The 644-nt window shown below is 40.1% G+C and overlaps 1 protein-coding gene across 1 annotated transcript in view; it reads right to left on the bottom strand.

The window, feature by feature from the left end:
* Nucleotides 1–287, bottom strand: part of Alas1 (5'-aminolevulinate synthase 1) — a 10517-nt gene extending 10230 nt beyond the window's left edge. Inside the window, exon 1 of the mRNA XM_013028045.1 lies at nt 278–287. Within this exon, the coding sequence (XP_012883499.1) occupies nt 278–287 (10 nt within the window). The remainder of the gene's footprint in view (nt 1–277) is intronic.
* Between the last annotated feature and the right edge of the window lie 357 nt (nt 288–644).

A 644-nucleotide genomic window follows, 5' to 3' on the forward strand; every position in this document is an offset into this window, starting at 1 on the left:
GCCCAGGCCCAGAGTTCAAGCCCCATGTGTGTCTGCCAATCCTGGGACTTGGACTCAGGGCCTCGGTGGTGTCCCTGAGCTTCTTTGCTCAAGGTTAGTTCTTTGCCACTTGAGCCATAGCTCCACTTCCTATTTTTTGGTGGCTAATTGGAGATATTAGTCTTATAGTCTTTCCTTCCTGGCTGGGCTAGCCTCAAACTACAATCCTCATATCTCAGCCTCCTGAGTCACTAAGTAATTAAAAGTACTTATAGCACTCTTTTTTTTTTTTTTTTGCCTCTGATCATGCTTTCTAAATGGAGTAATAAAGCTCGGTGTTGCTTAACATAGAAACTACTAGTTTTCTTCTAAACAAAAGAAATCAGACTAATACTTAGATCTTTAGATTCCTGTCTAATAAGGTTCAAACTATTGGTATACTAGAAAAAAAATACCACAAAATCACAGGTAAATCATATCCACACACCACCCTACTTTCTCCCTCAATTCTACTAAGAAGGTTGCCTGGTAATTATGTTTCTAGTTTCTATGAGTCTCCTCTCCTCTCCAATAAGCAGGTTTGTTCACCTTTCTTCTAGAAAAGTCTTTTGTCATGTTAGAATCCACCTGTGAGTCACTGGCTTGCCTTTCTTACAATGTGCACT

The sequence above is a fragment of the Dipodomys ordii genome, unplaced genomic scaffold, assembly GCF_000151885.1.
Source record: "Dipodomys ordii isolate 6190 unplaced genomic scaffold, Dord_2.0 Scaffold107, whole genome shotgun sequence".
Taxonomy (NCBI): domain Eukaryota; kingdom Metazoa; phylum Chordata; class Mammalia; order Rodentia; family Heteromyidae; genus Dipodomys; species Dipodomys ordii.